Here is a 20,862-nt window from a genome sequence, read left to right on the forward strand (position 1 = left end):
AGATGCTGCTCTGGCTGAAGGCAAAGATCCTCCAGCTTTAAGTGGAAGTTCTGATATCCGAGCTATGAACATGGAGGATTTCAGATACGCACATGAACGGGTAAGATTTGCATGCTTACGCTGTTTTTGTTTTTAACCTTTTCATATTGTTTTTTGGGCTCAGTGAAGTGTAACCATCCTCATTGGTGTTAAATCAGGTGGGTTCGAGCGTTTCATCAGAGTCTGTGAACACGACAGAGCTTCAACAATGGAACGAACTCAACGGGGAAGGTGGATCCAGAAGGCAGCAATCACTCAGCTACTACATGTAGCCTCCCTAGGATTGAATCTACGTTAGAAAACCATAGCTCAATTTTCGTCTCAAAAAAAAGAATGTACAATTTTCAATTTTTCAGGGTGAACAGAATAATACAATAAGTGAAAGTGGTTGAATTAGATTTGTTTTGAATTTTTGATACAAACCGGTCAGGTTTGGTCACTAGTTCCAAAAGACATATATATATATATATATCTTGGCGGGGATGAGATTCTTGCAGTTATCACTTTTCTAACAGTTTGTAAACACGTGTCTCATATGTCAGAAACTTTGGATAAACTTATATTAACAATCAAAGGCGCAATTATACAAGCAACACTTTGGATAATCTCAAAAACTCTTAGTTAACGAGGTTTTGTGGCATTGGTTTTAGCCGTTAAGTACTTTAAGTTAATCTCACTCTCTGATTCATTTCCATGGAACGAAGGTGATGAGTTCATCATCAATCTCTCTCTTTAGTCTTTACTGATACATGATGATGAAAAGTAAATCTCCTTCCTTTTCTTCTTTCTCTGCCTAACTCTTGAACCTCAAAGATCTTTCTCTCCCAAAGCTTTTCTTTAAATTGAGATTATTACAACCGGTTTAGTTTGTTGGTAGACAGACTTTTGCAATCTAATCTTGCCAAACCAAAGATTGCAAGAAATCTCCACCTTGATTATAATTACTGCTTTAAGCTTGATTAAAATACGAACACCGTATATTTTTTAGCTGCGATTTTCCACAATAGCAATATTTATTACTGTTAATAGATTTTCCTAGATGATGTATACATTAAAAATCCCGAATAATATTAAATCAGGCGTCAATATGTATCATACATACCGATTTCACAGGGTCGACCAAACCGAACTATTTAATCGTCCGGTTTGGTTAAATTGAGCAGGCACTTGTACCGCCGACACGCAATACATCTCTATAACATGGATTCGGCAAGCAGTCCACACACAGATGTATAACTCTGAAGTCTGGAAGCCATTTCCCACTCAGAGGAGGAATCAGCGAAGCGAAAAAAATGTCAGATCTGGTCGCGACGTCGTCGTCGTCGCCGTCGCCAGCACCGAGATCCGCCACAGACTTCTTTTCGGATCCTTACGACTCCCATCCTCTTTGGTTCAAGCCTTCCCTGTTCCTTTCCCCTGGCTTCGACTCCGAGTCCTACATCTCAGAGCTCCGTACATTCGTTCCCTTTGACACTCTCCGATCCGAGCTCCGGTCCCATCTTGCATCCCTTAACCGTGAACTTGTTGATCTCATCAACCGAGACTACGCCGATTTCGTCAATTTAAGCACTAAGCTCGTCGACATCGATGCGGCTGTTGTCCGTATGCGCGCTCCGCTTCTTGAGCTCCGTGAGAAGATCACTGCATTTCGTGGATCTGTTGAGGCCGCGCTTTTCGCACTAAGGAATGGATTGCAGCAACGCTCTGATGCTGGTGCTGCTAGGGAGGTCCTCGAGTTGTTGCTCGACACATTTCATGTGGTATCCAAGGTACATGATTCTGATTTCTCATTCTTAATAAGTGTAATCTCGAGTCTTCTTGTCGTCGGTTATTAGAGATCTAGATCACAGGGTTTATGTAAGCTTGTCGATCTTCTTAGTCTACTCTCAGTGATAATTTATATTGTATCTTCAATTGGTTTTGATCCGTAATGGTTATGCATTGTAGTTCTGCTTATGCTGAGCGAAGATGTTTCTCCGTTGCTTTTAGATAATCTGAATGCTTGACGTAACTGGTGCCTATTCATTGTAATTGTAGGTTGAAAAGCTTATTAAAGTTCTACCAAGTACTCCTTCTGACTGGCAAAGCGAGGATGCGAGTTCCATGGGAAGGATTTCTATGAGTGATGAGAATTCTACGCAGCAAGATGGCACAACCATGAGAGAAACCCAGAGCATGCTTCTCGAAAGAATAGCTAGTGAAATGAATCGGCTCAAGTTCTATATGGCTCATGCACAGGTCTCCATCATGCATTTACTTTTTCTTTTTCTTTTTTTTTTTTGTAAAGTCGCAATTTCTAGTCTCAATGTATAGATTGTATTAGAAATGAACCTCTGTTCCTTTTTATAAGAAGTTTCGAGTATACTGCATTTGACAGTAGTGTATTGGGGATCAAAACTAGCTGAATATATGGATCAAAACTAGCTGAATATAGAGCTTGAGAAGTGGCTGTGCTGGTAGGAGAATTCATTTGCTTTGAGAAGATTGTTGGCAACAAAAAAAAATAGGTCACATGAGATGCTACATAGTAAAATCTTCCAAGTTCTCCGGTGTTCTGCAAAACTCTAGTATACTTGTTAGCCTCTGATGACTGTTGCTCACTACTTTTTTCTATTATGCCAGTACAGAACCTGCCTTTCATTGAGAACATGGAGAAGAGGATTCAGAGCGCTAGTGTGTTATTGGATGCTAGCCTGGGTCATTGCTTCATTGATGGGCTAAACAACAGAGATATAAGTGTCCTTTACAACTGCTTGCGTGCATACGCTGCCATTGATAACACCAACAATGCAGAAGAATTTTTTCGTACAACTGTTGTGGCTCCATTTGTTCATAAAATTATTACACATGAAACATCAACGGATGCTGCTGGAACATCCGGAGATGAACTTGAAAACGATTACAAACAGATCAAGCATTTTATTGCGAGGGACTGTAAAATGCTGCTAGAAATATCATCAACGGGTAACTCGCTCAAATCGCTCTGTGATCATATATGTTGTAGACATCCAATTTACCTAGAAATTTTTTTAAACCTATTTAACACAGTAACCTAGGTTTCATGGCTTATTTCCTTCTTAGTGGTGTCGTTTTATATTTCACTCATCGTACTCTTTGCTTGGTATCTTGTGCTAAAACAGACAAATCAGGTTTACACGTCTTCAACTTCTTGGCAAATTCAATCCTGAAAGAAGTTCTTTCGGCAATCCAGAAAGTCAAACCAGGAGCATTTTCTCCTGGAAGGCCTACAGAATTCTTGAAGAATTACAAGGCAAGCTTGGACTTCCTGGCATATCTTGAAGGTAGAGTAACTGATGTTTATCTTCCTCTGAGCTTGATCACATGGCATGTCAGATTCATTGTGGACTGAGATTAATGTGGCTTATATGAGCATGAAACATAATTTAATACTAGGTGATAATCTGGATTTATTTCAGTTGACTCATACCATATACTTCTTATGAAGGTTATTGTCCGTCAAGGTCTGCTGTAACTAAGTTTCGAGCTGAAGCTATATACATCGAATTCATGAAGCAATGGAATGTTGGAGTATATTTTTCACTGAGGTACTTGAGAAATATAATAGATGGCTGTCGATTTACCATTAGATTAGTGGTTTCTCGACTTCTCTAACTCAAATATACATAATTTCAGGTTCCAGGAGATAGCTGGAGCCTTGGATTCTGCTCTTACTTCTCCATCTCTGGTTTTCATTCAGGATTCAGATAAACAGAGTTTGCTCAACTTAATTCTCAGACAGAGTGGTACTCTCTTGGAGTGCTTGCGGTCATGCTGGAAAGAAGATGTTCTCGTTTTCTCTGCTGCTGATAAATTTCTTCGCTTGACCTTGCAGCTTCTTTCGAGGTTTGCGAAATCCGACTGTAAAATAATCCATGTTTACTAGTTTTTGTTTCAAATATAAATTTGATTATGTGTTAATTACATGTAGATATAGCATGTGGGTGTCATCTGCGCTGAATACTAGAAAGAGTAATGCCAACCCGACTCCTGGATGTGGATGGGCAGTTTCAGCCACTGCAGAAGATTTTGTATATGTAAGTTACTTCTTATATGGAATGTTTTTGAGCTCCTCTTATTTTGGACATGTTCGGGATTGCTGCAATTTCATGTTTACTATATCAGCTGCAGTTATGTTCTGTGGGATAGCTTAATTTCCATTATGTTTGGAATAGAATGAAAAAGAATTCTGTGGAAAATAAGTAAACTCGGAATATCTGCTTTTCAAATATATATATACATGAAATTATATTACGTAGACCAATTAGTTTGATCATTTGATTTTTTTTGGAATATTTACACGTTTCCTTCCTGGCAGGTTATACATGATGTAAATTGTCTAGTCTCAGAAGTTTGTGGCGATTACATTGGACATATATCACAGTATTTATCTTCATGCTCCACTGAAGTTCTTGATGTAGTGAGGATGAGCATAGAACAGGGTGGGGCATCATTAGAGAAAGTCCTACCTTTAGTTACCAAGACAATAATTGACGTCATTGTTGATAAATCTGTTGAGGTAAAGCTCTGAAAAGCATTAGATCCAGATTTGTTTACTGCCTTAGTGAGCATTAATGTTGTGTATAACTTGTTGTATAGCTGAATTAGGTTGGAGGTATTCTTTATGTATCATACATGTTTAACTCTGTAATGTTAAATGTTTTCTTCTCTCCTATAGGACCTAAGGCAGCTCAAGGGAATAACCGCTACATATAGGATGACTAATAAGCCACTCCCTGTTAGGCACTCACCATACGTCGTCGGGCTATTGCGTCCTGTAAAGGTATTCATTCAGCTTTGGTGTTGCGATTGATTAAAGTTCATAATAACTTGACTGGTGAAATTCTGAAGTGTGGATTTTTGCACCTTCTCTTTTACAAGGTTTTTTTGGAGGGAGATAAGGCTAGACAATACTTGACCGAAAAAATAAGGGAGGAGTTACTGCATGGTACTGTCACTGAAATTACCAGGCGGTATTATGAATTAGCTGCTGAACTTGTTAGCGTGGTAAGTACTCTGTTTTAAACACTTGATGAGGATTTCTAATCAGTATAATAAAAACTCAGATTTACAACACTATTTTAGGAAATTACCCAAAACTAAAAATAGGATTGGAAAAGCTTTTTCTCTGTGCCTAAAATTCGTTTTTCAAATTCAATTATTGCTATATAAAGATGCAGAAATGATGAGTAATTTATATGTAATGATGAGATACTGATTGTATGATGTAACAGGCAAGAAAAACAGAGTCATCGCTTCAGAAATTACGTCAAAATGCACAGAGACGAGCAGGTGCAGCATCAGGTGTTTCTGATCAAAATGTATCTGAAACAGACAAGATGTGTATGCAGTTGTTCCTTGATATTCAGGTAACACTCTTTACTGAGTTTGAGGATAGTAAGTATTTTCTGCAAATTTTAGTTTCCAAGGAAGTAACATCATGTGGTTAATATATTTGCCAGGAGTATGGCCGAAACATTTCTGCACTGGGGTTGAAACCGGCAGATATCCCGGCTTATTGTTCCTTTTGGCAATGCGTTGCACCAGCGGATAGGCAAAACACGATAAGTGTCTGAGAGGACTCACGCTGCATTATTATATACATCATCACGGGGTATCATGTTTTATAATAAAGAAAAGTAGTAATCGTCTCTTCTTCTTTTTGTTGCTTGTGTTTGGTTGTTATAATCGTGAAGTGAAGAGAAGAGGGAAGAGAGTTTTGTTGAGAGAGAGGGGTGTTTTTCCGAAGTTGGATTATGATTGAGAGAGATCCATGACATATTGCCAGCTTTTTTGGCCATTCTAATCTTTTGTAGGACTATTTTTAAGTATATAACACGCACCAAAAGGAATGAAACTTTTATTTTTCTAGTTTTTATGTAAACCAAAGAAATTGTCAATGGTCTGACACAAACTAAACTAATATTTTAATATTGCCATTCAAATCTCTATTATAGTTTTACAATAATTGGAGGATTTGAGAGAAAATAAATAAGCCACATTTTTTAATTTTTTTTCCACGTTTCGACATATGGAATATGGGAAACGTTTTCTATATTTTGAAGACAAAAAACAAAAAGAATTATAAAAGAAAACGAGATCGCCGCCGCGAATACAGAAAGAAAACCCTAGAGAACACTGTGTGTTGGCACTATTGGATCTACTACCTAACAAGAGAGCACCAAACTCCATTGTCGAACACAACCAACCGCAGACAAAAGAGACAAAAAAAATCCCAGAAGAATAGTTTTACATGGCTGAAATCTCGGCGACTTCGCTTCCTTCTTCTTCTTCCTCTGCTCTCTTATTCCGTAGCTCCCACAATGGTTCTTCTCTCTCTCTCTCCCCTTCATTTCTCATCTACTCTGCTTCGTTTCCTTTGTTTTTAAGTTATATACTTTGGATACATAATTCTCCTTTTTTTCCGACAGTTACCGCCGTTTATAAATGTCTGTTTTAACCCGCGAATACTTGCAAATGGGACTCTTAGAGTGATTGATTGATTGTAATCGTAATCTAAGTTTGACATCTTGATATATGTTTTCGCAGGTAGCTCAAAATGTCAGAATGTAGCTTGTCCAAGAACTACTTCCCAGTTCCAAGAGGTACTTACTTACTTACTTGTGATTGGAATTTAACAATAATGCTTGTTGTTTTCTCGGGCGATTCTTGCATCTTTCTAGGTTCTTTATTTCTTACTCTGGAATTGCAGTTATCTGTGAGACGAAGCCAGCTTGTTGGCAATGCCGTTGTTACCGGTCATGCTTCACCATCCCGCACCAGCTGCAAGAAGAATCAAGGTGAAGTTAGCATTACTCTGAATCAGCCTTTTTCCTTTAAAAACATATTCCTTTGTCCCCTCTTGATGAAGTACGTTATAAACACTTTGTGGTCTTTGAATATTGCACAGCTATCCGAGCTGTTCTCTCCAGTGATGGAACCCCACTGGCTACTGATTCTAAGGAGGCTGGACTTCGTGGAAAATTGAAAAAGGTCGTTCTAGCTTACAGTGGTGGCTTAGACACCTCTGTCATCGTGCCATGGCTGAAGTATGTTTTTCCTTTTTTTTTTTTCTCTCGAGTTTATTATCTGACCTGGCCTCTGGCAATATTACATTTTGTATCGTCCTGTGGTCATCAAACAACTAGTTTAGATTGCTTTGATGCTAATATTTTCATGGAAGGTATAAATTTGCAACTCTTTTGTGTTTTAGGGAGAACTATGGTTGTGAAGTTGTGTGTTTCACTGCCGATGTTGGTCAGGTACATTTTAAAAATGCCAAACGTGACATGTTTATGCTGATATTTAAAGTTTCGTGTTTTGCATTTTACGTATGTCGTCTCATCATCTCAATGGTTGATATGAAGGGTGTACAAGAGTTGGATGGTTTAGAACGAAAGGCAAAGGCCAGTGGAGCTTCTCAGTTGGTCGTTAAGGATCTCACAGAGGAGTTTGTTAAAGACTACATATTCCCTTGTCTTAGAGCTGGTGCCATCTATGAACGAAAGTACTTACTTGGTACCTCCATGGCTCGGCCTGTCATTGCTAAGGTATCATTTCGATCTGTTTTATATGATTGAGTTGTCAGGGAACCCCCAATATTTCTAATTTCTGTATACATCTTTTGGATTATTTTATTGTCACTAATAGTCTAATACAATTCCTAAATGATTAGGCCATGGTTGATGTAGCAGCAGAGGTTGGAGCTGATGCCGTTGCCCATGGGTGTACTGGCAAAGGAAATGACCAGGCATGTACTTGAAATATATCTTGCTAATGTGTCACATTGGAAAAACACACGCATTGGGTCTTACATTACTTTCTGTACTGATCGATTGACCAGGTTCGGTTTGAGCTCACCTTCTTTTCGCTAAACCCTGAACTTCAAGTTGTGGCACCATGGAGAGAATGGGACATCCAAGGCAGAGAAGATGCTATTGAGTATGCGAAAAAGCATAACGTTCCTATCACAGCGACAAAGAAATCTATTTACAGCCGGGATAGGAACCTGTGGCACATTAGTCATGAGGTAAAGTAGAAGACTGATGGTGGTTCGCATTTCCTTTTTGGATACAACAAATTGATTCAGTTTGTCACATTGCTCAACTCATACTAATGTGTCTCATGCTCTGATATCAAACTTTTTGTTTTGTTTTGTTGAAAGGGTGATATATTGGAAGATCCAGCAAACGAGCCGAAGAAAGATATGTACATGTTGACTGTAGATCCTGAAGATGCTCCCGATCAGCCTGAGTAAGTTGCTTGTATCTAACCTCTGTTTGGAATTTCTTAGAGTCCTTCTGTTATCCTAGGTGGTTTGTAGCTGTGTTGATAGTTAAAAAACAACTTTGAGCTGAGTCGGGTTGCTACAGAGCTCACAACTTAGCCTCGTTAATCAAGTCTCTGTATGATGTGTAGTTTTTGCTGTATGAAGGAGTTAACTGATTTAGCTGCTATGAAATTTATTTACCAAGAGTATTGGATTTTACAATTTGCATCCTAACTTTTGATACTTGAACAGATACATCGAGATCGGGATAGAATCTGGACTTCCAGTGGCATTGAACGGGAAGCCTCTGAGTCCAGCCGCACTTCTGACCGAGCTAAACACAATAGGAGGGAAACACGGGATTGGTCGAATTGACATGGTGGAGAACCGTCTGGTTGGGATGAAATCACGAGGTGTGTATGAAACTCCCGGAGGCACCATCCTGTTTGCAGCAGTACAGGAACTAGAATCACTCACCCTAGACAGAGAGAGTATTCAGGTAAAAGACTCATTAGCACTGAAATACGCAGAGATGGTCTATGCGGGGAGATGGTTCGATCCTCTTAGGGAGTCCCTGAACGCCTTCATGGAGAAGATAACTGAGAAAACCACGGGATCCGTGTCACTGAAGCTGTACAAAGGATCTGTGTCGGTTACAGGGCGTAAGAGTCCGAACAGTCTGTATAGACAGGACATCTCTTCGTTTGAAGGGAGTGAGATCTATAACCAAGCTGATGCAGCAGGGTTCATCCGTCTTTACGGGCTTCCTATGAGAGTTAGAGCAATGCTTGAGAAAGGAATTTAGAAAGGGTTTTCATTCATTTGTCTACTTGGAATTGAGAGAGCCTGAGACATAATAAGAACATCCCTTATTGTGATGCGTTTACCAATAAATGTCGAAATAAGACTACAGTATCATTTTTCTTCACTTTTGGAGAAGTTTATAGAAATTGAATAATGTGCTTCTCTTCCATGACATGTGTGTAACTCTTGAGTTATATTTTTCTGTTAATGCTGAGACTTACAAGTCACAACTGTATTTAAAATTCTTCTATTTTCTGAAATCATTTGCAAGTTTTTTTTTCTATAATATATTATCATATTAACAGACTTTTTGTTGGATAACAATGTTTAAATATGAATTTCCATTTCATTTAACAATTTCAAAAATAAAAATTTTAATCTTGCTTTTTATTGTTGAGTTCATAAGTCTTTTTTTTCCAACAAAAAGGAAAATAATAAATTTACATTTTTTTTGTTAGATATAAAATTTTAATATTATGATAATGCGATGTATAATTTTTAGTTTTATTTTTAATAATATATAAATAATTACACAAAACCCATCATCTCGATTCTCTTCCTCCTTGTTCAAGCAAACACTTCTCTTATTTTTTTTGCTCTCTCTCTCTCTCTCTCAGATCCGAATTCGCCATGGACGGTGGTGCCGAAGGATCTCAACAGCCTCATCTCATTCTAGCCAACAAGCTCTTCCTCCTCACTCATCCCGATGTTCCTGACATCGAGAAAGTCCAGCTCAAGTCTGATGTCGTCGATTTCATCAAATCCGATGGTAACCTAGCTCCGTTTTCTCTCTAATCGATGACAATTACCTTCGAGATTTTATATTCATGATATTTTTGGGTTTGTATTTTGGTTAGCTATGGCTCCCTTGTACGAAACCCTAGCGGCTACTTCGGTTCTGGATTTGGATCAGAGCTTCTTAGATTCGATGCGGACCGCTAACGAGGAGGAGCTTAAAAAGCTTGACGAGAAGTAAGTTTCCTTGATTCGTATTCCTATTTTTGAAATTTTGAGTCCTCGTATTACTACTCTCTATTGAGTTAGATTGATGTAAGGCAACACTGTAGACTTTGAGGTATCGAATTGTGTTTGTTTTGGGAATCTCTATGTTCCTGTGTAGTTCATGTAAAGATTTTGGGAATCTCTATGTTTCTTTGTAGCTTCGATGATTTAGTGCGTTTGATGTTTTCTTATATTTTCCTTTCATTCTCCTTTGTTTAGGATTGCTGACGCAGAAGAAAATTTGGGTGAAAGTGAAGTGCGTGAAGCTCATCTTGCTAAGGCTCTGTATTTCATCAGGATTAGTGATAAGGTATGTGAATGTGAGCATGTCATTAGTTAATAGTTTTTATGCTTACTTCAGAGAACTTCCTTGGCCATTAATTTTTTTGGTTTGTAATTCTAGGAGAAAGCTTTGGAGCAGCTTAAACTTACTGAAGGGAAAACTGTTGCTGTTGGGCAAAAAATGGACTTGGTGTTCTATACATTGCAGCTTGCTTTTTTCTATATGGACTTCGACTTGGTATCAAAGAGCATTGATAAAGCCAAAAAGTATGTGTCAATTTGGCTGCATCGAGACTACGCTTCATGGTTAATGCATTTGATCTAACACTTTCTGTTTTTGCCTTGCCAGATTGTTTGAAGAGGGTGGTGACTGGGAGAGGAAGAACAGGCTCAAGGTATATGAAGGTTTGTACTGCATGTCCACCAGAAACTTTAAGAAGGCTGCCAGCTTATTTCTGGATTCGATCTCAACCTTCACAACATATGAAATTTTTCCATATGAGACCTTTATATTCTACACCGTCCTGACAAGCATCATAACTTTGGACAGAGTTTCGCTTAAGCAAAAGGTATTTTGTCAATTGCTCAGTCCTCTACTTCGAGTTATCTGAATTTAGTTAGGATAACTTTTTAGTATGTCAACCTATTAAAATGATGAATCTTGTTTTTTGTTGAAATTCCTTTTGGAGGATGTGAATCTTTTTGAGAAACTAATAGAGTGCTACTAATTTGATAGGTTGTTGATGCACCTGAGATCTTAACCGTTCTTGGGAAAATTCCGTTCCTTTCTGAATTTCTGAACTCCTTGTATGAGTGCCAGTACAAGGCGTTTTTCTCAGCATTCGGTGAGTTTATTACAAGGACTAGATGTCATATTTTTGTATGCATGTTGCTTGGTCTGCATTGTTTACTAACATCATTATTGGGGTATATGTTCTCAGCTGGAATGGCTGAGCAGATAAAGTTTGACCGTTACTTGTACCCGCATTTCCGGTTCTACATGAGGGAAGTCAGAACGGTGGTTTACTCTCAGTTTTTGGAATCTTACAAGAGTGTGACAGTTGAAGCGATGGCAAAGGCCTTTGGCGTTTCTGTGGATTTCATTGATCAGTAAGCACACTAATGAAATCTCTTTAGTATATTCTTAGTTTGTCAGCTCTTTCTTGAGAAGTGATAAAATAGAAAGTTAAAACCGACTTCAAATGAATGTTACAGGGAGCTGTCACGCTTCATTGCTGCTGGGAAGCTTCACTGCAAGATAGACAAAGTGGCAGGTGTTCTTGAGACTAACCGTCCTGATGCTAAGAATGCACTTTACCAGGCAACAATCAAGCAAGGGGATTTCTTGCTAAACAGGATCCAGAAGCTGTCTCGTGTGATCGATCTGTGAGCATGCGACATGTTTTCTGTTACTTCGCACTTTTCTTTCAAAACTTGGAAACTCAAAATTGTAGAATCTCAAGGTCTGAGAAACGATATGAATTTGGATTTTGAGATGAATGCCTGTCGTCTAGTTTGTTTTTTTAGTGGTGAATTTCTCAAGAAGAAAGAGCAAGTTTATTCTTGGTCGCAGTCTTTGAAACTCTTGTTTCATCGTATACCATACATTTATATCTACGAGTACCGTAGTCACTAAAAAAAAAGTAATCAATATCTCCAATCGAATTTTCTTTTTTGTTTAAACAAGGTAAATTAGACGACCATCTAGTTTTTACCATGTAAAAGGTGAACTTCATCATCTTAATGTAAAGAACATGATGGTAAGACTTGCTTGTTCTTGATTGAAACTTGGCAAGAGTGAGCAGGCAGGTAATTTACTGATTCTTCCACGGACGTCTGTTTGTGTTAGGTGGGATACTTGATCACATGCATGTCACAATCACTTTTTATTTTAGGATATGATTTTGTCTTTTGGTTTTCATATTTTGTTTCGTACTGCCAAATAAGTTATCTTTGTTAAGACTTATGGCTTACCATTAAGAACAAACCTCTAGTGTTTTGTTTTGTAATACGTTCTTGAGTTACTTCCAATTCATTGTAAATTACACAAGATCGCTTTTGTAAACTTCAAGAATTAAAAATGTATGTGGATTATTGTACATTTGTTCTCCACCTTATCCTCCATCATCTGTCTTTATCTCAAAGTTCCTTTTATTTTTCAGTGAAAATTTTAAGCAAATTATAGAGAGGTGAATTATCAATTAAATCCAAAAATGAACAAACACACACAGTAAATAAAAGTGAGCATTTAAAGCCATACAATACATAGAGACAACAAAACTCTTTAACTTACGACTTTATCCTCTCACTCGTCCTTTTATTATCACTTTTCCTAAAAATTTCACTAAAAAAATTTCTCGAAAAATGCATGCGATCGATTTCAAAGAGATTCAGGAGAAGCTCTCAGATGGATTCCGACCTTGGCAACGATCGTTTCAGTTCTGGGCTCGTGCCACCGATATCTACACCGGATACAAGGTTTCTCTTCCATGGTACTCTTTTTCTTCTTAATGTGTCGTTTACTATATATACATGTCTTATGGTTTCTGTAATTTTTGAATCTTTGCTGTTTCTGCTGGGACTTTTTTTTTTAGGTCTTTCAACTTCGAATGAACTTTGTCAAAGATGTGACCAAGCACGAGGAAATGTGGGAGAGACAACATGAACTTGCTGCTCACAAAATCTATTCTATGTGCTCTGACCTTGGTGGGTTCTTCCTTAAGGTAAATAATGTGCCTTTGTCTTTATGATTTCTTTTAAAGGATGTACATTTAGTGTTTCGGATTGTTCACAATTGCCAATGATGAATTTTTTATTACTTTCTTCAATAGATTGCACAAATTCTAGGGAAACCTGACCTGGCTCCAGCTGCGTGGGTCAGAAAGCTTGTCACTTTGTGTGATCAAGCTCCTGCCACATCATTTGATGCCGTTCGAGTTGTCCTGGAGAAAGAGTTGGGTAAAAGCATCGAAGAAGTGTTTGAAACATTTGATGCTAAGCCTCTTGGTTCTGCTTCTATTGCTCAGGTACTACATTCTGTATCACTCATAGTTTGAAAACCTATGTATAGTATTATTACCTTGTACGCTTATAGAGTCAGATTAAGATTATAGTATGGTTAAAGTAAGTCTCAACATATCTTTTCAATTTCTTTTTGCTTCTGTTTAGGTACACCGAGCAAGAGTAAAGGGTGACAAAAGGGATGTTGTTGTAAAGGTGAGAGATATAATCAGGAGAGTACTACTGAAATCTTCCTAGCATGCTTTCAATTAGTTTCTGAATATGCTACTACGTGTTTTTAGGTCCAACACCCTGGAGTGGAGAAGTTGATGATGATAGATATAAGAAACTTGCAACTATTTGCATTATACATGCAGAAAACTGATATCAAATTTGACTTGTTCTCCATAACTAAGGAAATCGAGAAGCAGGTTTTTATCATTTCTATCTTTTGAGTATATCCGGTAAGAATTTTTACAGCCCTCAAGTCACTTTAAGTCCTTGTTTTTCATTTTCAAGATTGGTTATGAATTTGACTTTAAAAGGGAGGCCAATGCAATGGAAAAGATCCGACGTTTTCTTTATGAGAACAATAGAAAGAGTCCTGTTCTGGTTCCCAGGGTGCTACGAAATTTGGTGACCAGGTACCTGTTCTTATATAAGCACTCTGGTTCTCTCAATAATGTTTAACGCTTTTTAAGTTGTCCTGTTTCACTGGTCAAGTTATGGTTCCTGTATTTTTGATAGAATCTCTTTACATTCAAAAATTCTTTAATTCTTGGTTCTATTGCTTGACTAATGTAATGAGTGCTGACCAGAGGAATAATCATAATACGCACAGGAAGGTTCTGGTTATGGATTACATGAACGGAATCCCAATCTTGAGCCTCGGTGATGAGATGGCCAAAAGAGGGATAAATCCTCATGGTAAAATGGCAGAGGCAGCAAAATTGTAAGCTCCTCCATTATCTCTGATAGTTTTCTTTCCTATGCTTGATAGCTATTATGCTCTCTAGAAACCAACATGTTGTCTGCTTTTTGGATTTTTTCTGATGGCTGCACTGGAAAATATATTTTTTGTATTCCTTCCAGCAATATACTTAACAGTTTGTCCCAAGCATATGCCCAAATGATACTGAAGAGTGGCTTCTTTCATGCGGATCCACATCCTGGGAATATCTTGATTTGTAAAGGTTCAGAGGCAAGTCATCTTTTGTTTGTAGCTTGTTATTCATTGGTAGTTTTTTAATTGACTTACTGTGGACTTCTGGTAGGTTTTATTGGTCTATATAACTTGAGTTGTAATTTTGTTTCCCGTCATCAGGTTGCACTGCTGGACTATGGTCAAGTGAAGGAACTCCCTGACCAGCTGAGACTTGGTTATGCGAATTTGGTAATTGCCATCGCTGATAACGATGCCTCATTGGCTGTACAGAGCTTTAGGTGAAGTACCTAACTTATCATGATTATTGTTTTAGTTGAAGCTGAGAATTGGTTAAGAGTCACCTGATCGGATTAGTCTTGTAGCATATGATATGTCCTTGAATATTTGTTTCTGTGGTGAAAATTCAGGGAACTTGGTATAAATACCATGGCAAAGTGTAAGAATGAGCAACAAGAGCTTCTCCAGTTAGCAAAAACAATGTTTGACACAGAGATGCCTCCTGGTACGACAGTTTTGCAACCTTTCTCAGAAGACTCTTCGATAAAAAAGATTTCGGTTGAGGTAAAAACACAAACACACCTATTCTGTCAAGAAAGAAGGACAACCGCTAACAGTCATGTGTGTTGTTGTTGTTGTTGGAATTTACTGCAACAATTGACTGAGTTTGTTTGTTGGTTGTGGATAGGCATTTCCAGAGGAACTATTCTCAGTTCTTCGCACGGTAGTTCTATTAAGAGGACTCAGTGTAGGGATTGGGGTTAATTACTCATGCGCACAACACTGGAGATCTATGGCAGAAGAGGCTTTGCTTGCATCTGGAAGACTCCCAACAGGTTAAGACAATGAACAACTCTTATTACAGTGATTTTACCAAATCAGTTTTATATAATGGAAGTAAAACTTCAGGTAGAAGAAAGCAGAAGCATCGATTTAGTTCGCTGAGAAGGCTATACCCAGGGGGAGGAGATAGTTAATAATAATCACTTCCTCCCATCCTCAAAATCTTTTCTTTATTTCTCTTTCTCAAAGTCTCAATCATTACATTATCTCCTGGATACAGATAAGGCAGCAAGTTGTCTCTTATCTTAGCTGGTTTGAAAGTTTTGTCATTTTTACTACATTAAAGTAATCTTAGCTTTGAGCACAAGGAGAGTATTATTTAGCTTCAAAACTCATACTCTTGTGCTATTTGTGATGAGATACACCAACAACCATTGCAACTAGGAGATGGAAATCAGAACATGCATGTTATCATCACTAATTCACTATCCTGTCGTTCGAATTTCCGACTAAGACTTTTTTTATTAAAGACATCGCAAGAACTACACAATTTTACTACTCAAGGAGATTACAAATAAGGTAACAACAGTGAGAACAAAAAAAATTCTATAATTTATTGATGTCGCCACTCAGATGTATACATTTTGATTTTGTAGTAAAACAATAGACATTGAAAAGAAACAATTTGTGTTCAACTTAAACAACAAACTCTATATATATATATCTGTATTAAATACTATGAAACAATCAAAACAAAAACACTATAATTTTAGAAATCTTTTGTAGTATGGTTTAATTGTTGTTGTTGTTGTTCTTCCTAAAAACAATCTCAGTATCAAGCCCAAAACCATCGATGTTCCTCACCTCCACAACTTTAGATCGCTTGAACAGATTCACCAATGGTTTCACACTGAAGAGATCATTAGCCGAGTACTTATCCGTCTTCCCCGATATCGACACGTGTAAAACACACACCCCACCTGGCTTTAACGTCCGTTCGATCTCCCCAACGAACTTCTCCGGGTACAGCGCGTGATCGAACACGTTCGAGAACTCGAAATCGAACGTGTCCGACTCGAACGGCTGCGCGTGGAAGTCTCCTTTCACCACTAGAGGCGGTCGCGGCACCAGATCTATCCCCACTGAGTCTTGTACGCCGATCAATCTCAGCGCCGCTACTTCCTGTCCCACGCGCGCGCCGATCGAGAGAGCTTTCGACTGGTTCGAGAGGAGGTTGTGATCGCTGAGACGTTTGAAGAAAGTGGAGAACACGCGCACTTTCCTGTCCCAGTCGCGCGTTGTCCATACTTTACGTAGCTTCGGGTTTTGAGTTTTGTTGAGCTGGTGCTTGATGTAGGCTTCGTAGGAGGCGTATCCATGGTGACGGATCCGTATGCCTTCTTCGGCGACGGCGACGGCGACGACGGAGGATGAGAGAGGACGGCGGAGGTACGTGGTTGGGAAGACGAAGAAGAAGACGATGAGAAGAGAGAGGGAAAGGAAGAGAGAGAGTGTGAAGGGTAGTTTTGGTATTACGAATTTCATTTCTTTGCTTCGACACTTCTCTCTTTCTCCCTTTGTTGTCTCTGTCCCATCAACGAAGCCATCATATATGGGAATTAATTAAATGAATAGTTTGATCATTATTAGTAATAATACCAAATGCGGAATAAAATAGTATACATTAGTTTTTGTCTAATTGCCATTAAGGAATAATTAATCTACATTACGTAGATCCAAAATAGCTCCGTTGGACTCTAAATTCAGATCACAATAATAATAAAAAAAGGTTCTGAAGGAAACAAAAGTTGTTAACATTCGTGAAAAGAGTAATCTCCCCCTTTGCAGAATTCTGAAAGCTTAAAAGTGCAACAAAAAAACCAACCACAGGGATGCTTGCTCAGAATTGAAACAAAGAAATAAAGAAACTTGTACATTCTATCAGGTTTTTTAGTTCCCACACACCATAGTGGGATTCTCCTCTTGATTCTAGTTTAGATTAGCGTCTTCAGTTAGGCAAGTTACAAATGACGATGAAACCCAACCATTCTTATTCCCATGCTCCACATAGTCCTTGAATTTCTCCTTTGCGTTTGGGATGTCCAAAGCTAGGTCTTCGAGCCCGTCTTTGACTCTTGTGAACCCTTTGGTCATCTGGTTTGTTGTTATCAGTCCTTCGCCGAAGCTCTCCTGCAAAAGATCCAGCATCATCTTTTCCTTCTTCTTCTCCATACCCATCACCAGTGCTTTCTTCACCACCTCATGGTTGAAGAAAGGCATGCCTAGCTCATGGATGCATTTGCACGCTTCTGATACCAGCCCTGAGCTTTCATATTCCTCTAGCAGATTCGATATCTTGTCTTTTGCATCTTCGACCGCCCAACCGCTTCCACCTCCCCAGCATCGTAGAAGCCTCTCTCCTGCATGTCGAGCAAAGATGAGTGACCTAGCCATCTTCACGGTTTCAGTTCCGCTTGAGTTAGGTCGTAGTTTGCTACTGATCTCTTCCAGGTTAAAAGGTGCTAAAACATCGTCGATCACAGCTCTAGCTAAGAACAGAGCAAGTTCGTTTGAAGCATCCAGAATGTCAAGTGCTGTATCTTCTGCAGACTCCAGGAGCATGACAAAACCATCTGCAACATCTTCTGTGGTGAACATCTCAATGTGAAGAGAAGAGAGGAGAACAGATGCCATTTCTTTCTCGTGATTCTTCCTGTCCAGAGCAAGTGTTATCAGCTTCTTGAGAAAAATTGGGTTGTACTCCGGTGCTCCTAAATTCTCAAGACTGCGTATGAGTTCAGGTATGTCATCGGAGTTGAAATACTCATGAATGATGGTCACAATCTTTTCCTTGAACCGCTTTAATTTCTCATCCTCGACCTGCTGTCGTCCACATTCCTCAGAAGGATAGCTAAATGAAGCATCTAGCCAACCGCCTGAGATAGCCTTTGGCACAATCAAATCAAATTTGGTTCTAGCTGAAGGAATGTCAAGAGCAAGATCATCAAGGCTTTCTCTTAACCTAGAAAACCCCTTCACCATTTGACTAGAGCTTATCAGGTTTTCTGAAGCTGCTTCCTTTAGTAGTTTCAAGACAGGTGCTTCTGCTGCGTGGTTTTCCAAGGCGGTAACTAAAGCCCTCTTCACAACCTCGTGATGAAAGAAAGACACACCCAACTCTCTTACGCAGCGACATGCTTCATAAGTCTCTCCGGTCTCCACATATTCCTTCAAAATGTCAGCAATCTTCTTCTTGACTTCCTCAACAGTTGTTCGAGTCTGTCCACCCCATCTTCTTTCTACTAGCTCGGCATGGTGTGCAGCTGATAGATAGCTTTTCTCTGCAGTTTGGACAACCTGGTAACCTTTGGAAGTAGTTGGAAGTGCCTTGGCCGCCCTGGGAAGAAAAGCTGGAGGAAGGATGTCATCCACAACAGCACGTGCGAGGAACAACGCAAGAACATTGACAGCATCAGGTATATCCACCACAAAGTCATCAGCTGACTCTAGCAGCAGGACAAATCCATCTCTTATCTGGTTCGGATTGATGACATCAGCATACAATGCGGAGAGTAACACGGAGGCCATTTCCTTCTCTTTGTCATGCCTGTCCATGGATACCGAGACAAGCCGCTTGATGAAGTAGGGATGATATTCACTTGAACCAAGTTCAATGAGGTCAGCTGCTGCAACATCGACATCACCAGTGCTGAAGTATTCTTCAATGATAGAAGCCACAGCTTTCTTGTAATCATCTAATGGGTCTGAAACAGTTGCACCAACAAGCTCGAATGGTTCCTAATATAACAAGAAACGCAATGAATACTAATCTTGGATGACATCAAAATAGCAATATATCTTATGGATAAGTATTTTAGACACGGAAAAAGTTTTTGCTAGAGTACTTTGGCTGGCGACAAAGTAGTCAATCATGAAAATCAGAACAATCTTATTAAGAAAATTAGCATAGAGGTGAAGAAACTACCTCTCCGCTGTCATAATTAGGATCATTAGGGTCAATGTGATAGTCTCCATCAGTGTCAATAAGTTTTCCCCAATTTCCTTTCCCACCACCCCCATCTGAAACAAAATGTATCAATCACTGCCACCCGAAGAACAAAGGAAGTTGAACTGAAGGAAGAATCTATCTATGCAATTAACTGCTCCAATATTATTAACTAAATTGTCATCCCCTCAAACTTGATGGTGTAAAAACATAAGCTACAAATCCAAAAGCTAACTAGAGTAGAGTAGTAACTCACCCTTCTTAGAGCGGATAGACCTTCCCGCATGAGACCTTCTGTGTTTCACAGCATTTGAGCCACCAGAAGGTTTCCCACCAGCAGATGCTTTAGGCAGATGAGACGATGTATGCAAAACCGAGTGAGGATTATGTGCCGGTGGTTGACTCTCTGCAGTCTCAGTTGCAACTTTCAACAACTCTCTCTGCTCATCCGTTAGGAAACCCTCCATCTTTGGCAATCACCTCTGTTTACTGAAACATCATTAAACAAAATCCCTTAACCTCGAAATATACAATACGCTAACATCAACACGGCGAACAAACAATCCATAACCAAATGAGACATGAGAACAACTTGTTTCAGCTATAACAGTTCTGAATCTTCCAAAAATGAAGTGAATAGAGAGATCTAAATCACCAATCCACACAATCCAGGAACCAACGAGAACTAATTTCTTCTAAAGCATATATATCTACACCAATCAATCACCCTATGATCAAATGCCAAAACAAAAACACGTTTGAGAATCCAACGACAAGCCACCCGAGAGATATTTTGAAACTCCCAAGTAAAATGTAATGCTCAAATAGTCAAAAAAAATCCCGAAATGTCATACCCTACGCAAGTGAAGAACCTCCAGAAAGCGGACCGTCGTACAGGCGAGATCCGTGGTAAGAACAAAAGACGTCGGAGCGTAGATCGAAAAAGCAAACAAGTCGAGTCTGGTAGCTATCACTATACTGGAAAACTTGAGAGAAGATGGATTTGGGAAGAACAAACAAAAAAAGCTTGCTTACACGAATGGAGGCTGCAGCTGGAGGAGACTACGGCTACGGTTTCTCATCAAAAAGCTCTCATCGCTAATAATGTCGCCACGTGTTACTGTCCCAACGGTGGTGATTGCTCGTAACATGTGCTGGCCTGCCAAACGCATCGGACTACTAGGGTTATCAATTATTTAATTTTTGGTGTTTTCTTTCTTTACCCCAAAATTATAAATAACAGTGAGAAAAGAAAAAAAAGAGAGTAATGAAACCAGATAATTTAAAATAATACCTTATCCCAAACCAAAATAGCCCTGTATATTACTAATATATCCATATTTCAATCTGTTTATTGCATATTATCCAAAATAATAATCCACCTTTTTTATACACCAGAAAAAGTTGAAGACTAATCTAACTAGTTGTTTTAAGAGAATCAAAGATATGGGTTATAGCATAAGTAGTGTGGATTGGGTTCTGCAGCATGTATATGTT

The 20,862-nt window shown here is 38.9% G+C and overlaps 6 protein-coding genes and 1 long non-coding RNA gene across 8 annotated transcripts; 5 read left to right on the forward strand and 2 right to left on the reverse strand.

Moving 5' to 3' along the window:
- Nucleotides 7–448, forward strand: LOC109127032. Its single transcript, XR_002033723.1, has 2 exons — nucleotides 7–100; nucleotides 198–448. It is a non-coding gene; the product is annotated as an uncharacterized LOC109127032 (long non-coding RNA).
- On the forward strand, nucleotides 1,258–5,933 carry LOC104717788 (conserved oligomeric Golgi complex subunit 2-like). Its single transcript, XM_010435415.2, has 12 exons — nucleotides 1,258–1,808; nucleotides 2,077–2,277; nucleotides 2,667–3,003; nucleotides 3,180–3,341; nucleotides 3,506–3,605; nucleotides 3,694–3,903; nucleotides 3,989–4,094; nucleotides 4,376–4,576; nucleotides 4,736–4,840; nucleotides 4,939–5,064; nucleotides 5,292–5,426; nucleotides 5,520–5,933. Exons 1-12 carry the CDS (start codon nucleotides 1,332–1,334, stop codon nucleotides 5,631–5,633), a joined length of 2,274 nt encoding a protein of 757 aa, XP_010433717.1. The 5' UTR covers nucleotides 1,258–1,331; the 3' UTR covers nucleotides 5,634–5,933.
- LOC104717789 (argininosuccinate synthase, chloroplastic) lies at nucleotides 6,128–9,365 on the forward strand. The gene is made up of 10 exons (XM_010435416.2): nucleotides 6,128–6,383; nucleotides 6,607–6,662; nucleotides 6,770–6,857; nucleotides 6,968–7,106; nucleotides 7,271–7,319; nucleotides 7,425–7,607; nucleotides 7,733–7,807; nucleotides 7,901–8,086; nucleotides 8,222–8,310; nucleotides 8,579–9,365. Exons 1-10 carry the CDS (start codon nucleotides 6,311–6,313, stop codon nucleotides 9,129–9,131), a joined length of 1,491 nt encoding a protein of 496 aa, XP_010433718.1. The 5' UTR covers nucleotides 6,128–6,310; the 3' UTR covers nucleotides 9,132–9,365.
- On the forward strand, nucleotides 9,679–11,998 carry LOC104717790 (26S proteasome non-ATPase regulatory subunit 6 homolog). The gene is made up of 8 exons (XM_010435417.2): nucleotides 9,679–9,899; nucleotides 9,988–10,102; nucleotides 10,352–10,442; nucleotides 10,536–10,681; nucleotides 10,764–10,983; nucleotides 11,151–11,259; nucleotides 11,356–11,524; nucleotides 11,630–11,998. The coding sequence occupies exons 1-8, from the start codon at nucleotides 9,761–9,763 to the stop codon at nucleotides 11,802–11,804; spliced, it is 1,164 nt and encodes a 387-aa protein (XP_010433719.1). The 5' UTR covers nucleotides 9,679–9,760; the 3' UTR covers nucleotides 11,805–11,998.
- On the forward strand, nucleotides 12,703–15,752 carry LOC104717792 (uncharacterized aarF domain-containing protein kinase 1-like). Of its 2 annotated transcripts, none has more exons than XM_010435419.2 (12): nucleotides 12,703–12,892; nucleotides 13,009–13,137; nucleotides 13,246–13,440; nucleotides 13,583–13,630; nucleotides 13,717–13,845; nucleotides 13,934–14,058; nucleotides 14,256–14,366; nucleotides 14,507–14,615; nucleotides 14,739–14,857; nucleotides 14,987–15,140; nucleotides 15,265–15,412; nucleotides 15,486–15,752. In XM_010435419.2, exons 1-12 carry the CDS (start codon nucleotides 12,779–12,781, stop codon nucleotides 15,551–15,553), a joined length of 1,449 nt encoding a protein of 482 aa, XP_010433721.1. In that variant the 5' UTR covers nucleotides 12,703–12,778; the 3' UTR covers nucleotides 15,554–15,752. The 2 variants fall into 2 exon arrangements, with proteins under 2 accessions (XP_010433721.1, XP_010433722.1); XM_010435420.2 differs by having other exon boundaries at nucleotides 12,782–12,906.
- Nucleotides 15,953–17,074, reverse strand: LOC104717791. Its single transcript, XM_010435418.2, has one exon. It carries the CDS (start codon nucleotides 16,902–16,904, stop codon nucleotides 16,152–16,154), a length of 753 nt encoding a protein of 250 aa, XP_010433720.1. The 5' UTR covers nucleotides 16,905–17,074; the 3' UTR covers nucleotides 15,953–16,151.
- Nucleotides 17,125–20,553, reverse strand: LOC104717793 (programmed cell death protein 4-like). Its single transcript, XM_010435421.2, has 4 exons — nucleotides 20,220–20,553; nucleotides 19,622–19,854; nucleotides 19,345–19,439; nucleotides 17,125–19,157 (listed from the first exon to the last, which is right to left on the reverse strand). Exons 2-4 carry the CDS (start codon nucleotides 19,830–19,832, stop codon nucleotides 17,349–17,351), a joined length of 2,115 nt encoding a protein of 704 aa, XP_010433723.1. The 5' UTR covers nucleotides 19,833–19,854; nucleotides 20,220–20,553; the 3' UTR covers nucleotides 17,125–17,348.

This window comes from Camelina sativa, chromosome 10, assembly GCF_000633955.1.
Source record: "Camelina sativa cultivar DH55 chromosome 10, Cs, whole genome shotgun sequence".
Taxonomy (NCBI): Eukaryota; Viridiplantae; Streptophyta; class Magnoliopsida; order Brassicales; family Brassicaceae; genus Camelina; species Camelina sativa.

Excerpts from the sequence above, each read along its gene's own strand:
- LOC104717789 (XM_010435416.2), top strand. The coding sequence starts at position 6,311 with ATGGCTGAAATCTCGGCGACTTCGCTTCCTTCTTCTTCTTCCTCTGCT. Across the intron at positions 8,087-8,221 it reads TGTGGCACATTAGTCATGAG|GGTGATATATTGGAAGATCC; the intron begins GTAAAGTAGAAG and ends TTTTGTTGAAAG. Across the intron at positions 8,311-8,578 it reads GATGCTCCCGATCAGCCTGA|ATACATCGAGATCGGGATAG; the intron begins GTAAGTTGCTTG and ends ATACTTGAACAG.
- LOC104717793 (XM_010435421.2), bottom strand. The coding sequence starts at position 19,832 with ATGGAGGGTTTCCTAACGGATGAGCAGAGAGAGTTGTTGAAAGTTGCA. Across the intron at positions 19,440-19,621 it reads GTCTATCCGCTCTAAGAAGG|ATGGGGGTGGTGGGAAAGGA; the intron begins GTGAGTTACTAC and ends ATTTTGTTTCAG. Across the intron at positions 19,158-19,344 it reads CTAATTATGACAGCGGAGAG|GAACCATTCGAGCTTGTTGG; the intron begins GTAGTTTCTTCA and ends TTGTTATATTAG.
- LOC104717790 (XM_010435417.2), top strand. The coding sequence starts at position 9,761 with ATGGACGGTGGTGCCGAAGGATCTCAACAGCCTCATCTCATTCTAGCC. Across the intron at positions 10,103-10,351 it reads CTTAAAAAGCTTGACGAGAA|GATTGCTGACGCAGAAGAAA; the intron begins GTAAGTTTCCTT and ends TCCTTTGTTTAG. Across the intron at positions 10,984-11,150 it reads GAGTTTCGCTTAAGCAAAAG|GTTGTTGATGCACCTGAGAT; the intron begins GTATTTTGTCAA and ends CTAATTTGATAG.
- LOC104717792 (XM_010435419.2), top strand. The coding sequence starts at position 12,779 with ATGCATGCGATCGATTTCAAAGAGATTCAGGAGAAGCTCTCAGATGGA. Across the intron at positions 13,441-13,582 it reads GTTCTGCTTCTATTGCTCAG|GTACACCGAGCAAGAGTAAA; the intron begins GTACTACATTCT and ends GCTTCTGTTTAG. Across the intron at positions 14,616-14,738 it reads TGATTTGTAAAGGTTCAGAG|GTTGCACTGCTGGACTATGG; the intron begins GCAAGTCATCTT and ends TCCCGTCATCAG.
- LOC104717791 (XM_010435418.2), bottom strand. The coding sequence starts at position 16,904 with ATGAAATTCGTAATACCAAAACTACCCTTCACACTCTCTCTCTTCCTT.
- LOC104717788 (XM_010435415.2), top strand. The coding sequence starts at position 1,332 with ATGTCAGATCTGGTCGCGACGTCGTCGTCGTCGCCGTCGCCAGCACCG. Across the intron at positions 3,606-3,693 it reads GGAGTATATTTTTCACTGAG|GTTCCAGGAGATAGCTGGAG; the intron begins GTACTTGAGAAA and ends ACATAATTTCAG. Across the intron at positions 4,095-4,375 it reads CTGCAGAAGATTTTGTATAT|GTTATACATGATGTAAATTG; the intron begins GTAAGTTACTTC and ends CCTTCCTGGCAG.